General features: G+C 52.9%; 1 protein-coding gene across 1 annotated transcript in view; it reads left to right on the top strand.

Moving 5' to 3' along the window:
• The window catches only part of EEF1A2 (eukaryotic translation elongation factor 1 alpha 2), a 12,979-nt gene that overhangs the window by 2,504 nt on the left and 7,135 nt on the right, over nt 1-3,340 (top strand). The window contains exons 2-3 of the mRNA XM_009326816.1: nt 1,449-1,628; nt 2,714-3,010. Of these exons, the coding sequence (XP_009325091.1) occupies nt 1,449-1,628; nt 2,714-3,010 (477 nt within the window). The remainder of the gene's footprint in view (nt 1-1,448; nt 1,629-2,713; nt 3,011-3,340) is intronic.

Raw genomic sequence — 3,340 nt, 5'->3', positions numbered from 1 at the left:
TTTCGTTTTTTCCCCCCCCCCCCCCCCAGCGACTGCCCTTCCTGCAGGCGCGAGAGCTCCCAGCTGCTCGGCGGGGATGGGGCATCACCCTTTCAACCTGGTGTCCCCCCCTAGGAGGGGGAGGCTTGCCCCTGGCTTTAGGATTTTGTCTGTAATCCTCCAGAACAAGCTGCAAAGTCATTGCAGCGCTCAGCTGTTACATAAATGAGCCGGCACGGGGCTGGAGTGCGGGGGCCAGGGGCAGACCACCCCCCCGGGCACGGCGTGGGCAGGACAGGTTCAGATGTGATGCTACGTTAGCCTTCTTGGTGAGGACCATCACTGAAGCATTCACTGCCTGTGATCAGGAAGCGCTTCCCTCTGGACCAGTGATTTATAATTGGCCATAACGAATTTTACGCATTGATAGTCCAGAAGAAACCATGGTTGCAGAGAACACCAGGATGGATGGAGGGGAGCGGGGTATCACGGCTCTGTCCTTGCCAGTGGTTAGAGCCCATTAAATCATCCGCAAATGACCTAAATTCCATTTTCTGTCTTAAAACAAAACCTTGCACCTGAGGCTAAGAGCTGATGATCAATGCCCATTAACCCTTTGCTTCAGCCGGGCTCCCCAGACTGCCCCGGCACACAGTGTGGTCAGCAAGGGGTGGTCTTGTCCTGCCCCATCTCCACGTTGGCAGGATCCCAGCTCAGACTGGCAGCACCACCTCCGTGCTGGGGGGCAAGTCCCGCTCTCCCTGATGGCACGACACCGACACCAACCCAAAGGAGAAAGTGGTTCAGAAGTGACATCGTGGTTTTACCAAGGAACGAGCTTTATTGCAGGACAGAGAGATTTGCTGTAGCTAATCTCACCGCGCATGATTTTATGCGTTACAATGTTGGCTGAGATTTTGGCCATTTGGCAACAACAGTTGGTCTGGCTGCAGCTCACAGTAGCTTTTCGTGTGAATTCGCACACTCCGTGGCAAAAATCAATCACGTTTCTGTTCTGCTCATAGCAACCATCTAGCATTTCATTTTCTTTTAACCCATTCCCCTCCTACACCCCTGTCAGTTATGGGCTCACTCATAGAGCAATGCCCTTTCCCACTAACCAGCTGTCTCACAGGTTTGGTTAATAGATCAAAATGCAACAATAAGAAGCTTTCCACCATTTCTGTGTAATTATGTAGCACCATGATTTCCCAGCAGCAGTGCGGGACCATGGTGTTTCATGGAGGAGATCTCATCAGTCACTGGCTCCAGCTCCTCCCCATCCACTCACAAATTCACTTCACAGCTCTTCTTCCAGCCTCTCCTCTGTCCTCTTGAGGAATGCACTGAGAGCAATATCTCCTTTCACCTGTATTTATTAGTAAATAGATCATTGCCGTTGGATTTAGGGAATTTTGCCTTCAATGTTTGTGATGTTTCTCACCATTTCTTGCCTTTGTGTCGGCCAGATGGGGAAGGGGTCCTTCAAATATGCCTGGGTGCTGGACAAGCTGAAGGCCGAGCGCGAGCGTGGCATCACCATTGACATCTCGCTGTGGAAGTTTGAGACCACCAAGTACTACATCACCATCATTGACGCACCCGGCCACAGGGACTTCATCAAGAACATGATCACCGGGACCTCCCAGGTGAGAAATGGTGGCCAGGGGGTGGGGGGCTGCCAGAGGTGGGAGGCTGAGGCTTGCTGATGAGCACAGGGTCACGTAGGTGCTGTTGGAGTTCTTTTGGAGGTGGGTAGTTGAGACAGGAGACATCAAGTGGTGTTGAGCAGGGTCCATGCAAGAGGCTGGGTAGCACCAGGAGACCCAGCTCGCCATGGTCCTGCACCTCCCTGGGCGTCTGGGAGAAAGGGCCTCCTTGGGCACAGAGAGGTGGTTTCTCCACCCCATTTCACCTACTTGGAGGAGATGGGGACAAATATGGCCTCTCTGGGAGGTGGGATGCTATGACCTACAAGCCTTTGTGTGAGGGTGTGTTAAGACATTATTTTAGACTCAGCCAGCTGATGTATACAAGCAACTTCCACCAATCCCTTAGGTTTTATTGGCTAAAGGAGACTCCATGGGTCTTTTCTCCTTCCTTTTTCTCGAAACAGCTGTCTTTGTCCCATAAACCACATCACATTGCCAAACTCCGTGGTCTACTCTTCCAGGGCAGGGTGGTTTCCCCTTGTTGCACTGCAGGAGATTCCAGCATCTCACTGTGGTTAATGGGTGCTGGATGAGCCTTGCTGCATGCCTGGTGTGATTCCCATTGTGATGCCAGTTGGGCCAGGCATGGCTTTCCATCAAACCCAGGCAGCTTCTGCTGTGGGGTTTGGGTACAGAAGTAAGCCAGGGAACACAGTTTGCATGGCTGTAGTCTCATCCGTCATCCAGGGAGATTATCTGCAAGACTTCAGTAGGGTTTCAGATAAGGCCTTGGCTGTGCATCCCTGGATGATCAAGATGAGGTCCTGGTTAGGGTCATGCAACCTGGAGGACCCAGCCTGGTTTCCAACCCACGTTGCAAAACCATGCGCAGTTGGCAAGTCTGAAATAACACAGTTAGGTCAGTTTTGAGGTAGATCAGCAGGGTTATGGGTAGCAACTGGCAGGGAGTCTGTCCAAGCCATGAGTAGTGTTCATCTGGGGCTTACTCAAAGCTCTCAGGGGTATCACCAGGAGCAGTGCTTTCTGGGGACAGAAGCAATTCATTAGCTCTCTCCTCCCAGGCTGACTGCGCCGTCCTGATCGTTGCTGCCGGTGTCGGCGAATTTGAAGCTGGTATCTCCAAGAACGGGCAGACTCGTGAGCACGCCCTGCTGGCTTACACCCTGGGGGTGAAGCAGCTCATCGTGGGCATCAACAAGATGGATTCCACAGAGCCCCCGTACAGCGAGAAACGCTACGATGAGATCGTCAAGGAGGTCAGCGCCTACATCAAGAAGATCGGCTACAACCCAGCCACAGTTCCCTTCGTGCCCATCTCGGGCTGGCATGGAGACAACATGCTGGAGCCCTCTCCCAATGTAAGTGTGTGCGTTGTGTTAGACTTTTCCCCCCATCCTGACTATCCCGATCCAGGCTGAAGCTGACCTCCATGCTCTGAAAACCGCAGGCACGTTTCATGCACCCATTGTGCGTAATGGCCCGCGTTGCCAGCATAGATGGGTTTGTCACGTAGCTCTGATTGCGCCGAGCCGGGATGAATGGGCTCACTGTTCATGGGCACACTGGTTGCTGTACCGTGGCCAGACACCCCAGCGGCTGAACATGAGCATCTTCAAGAGATGATGGCTTTGCTTCTGGGACATGATTTGAAGGTTTTGCATCGTCAGACCCATGGTGAGAGCCATCCG

Source organism: Pygoscelis adeliae, unplaced genomic scaffold (assembly GCF_000699105.1).
Source record: "Pygoscelis adeliae isolate BGI_AS28 unplaced genomic scaffold, ASM69910v1 Scaffold286, whole genome shotgun sequence".
In the NCBI taxonomy this organism is placed as follows: Eukaryota; Metazoa; Chordata; class Aves; order Sphenisciformes; family Spheniscidae; genus Pygoscelis; species Pygoscelis adeliae.
Note: the sequence above shows the minus strand (reverse complement) of the source record. Positions and strands in the feature narration are given on the sequence as shown.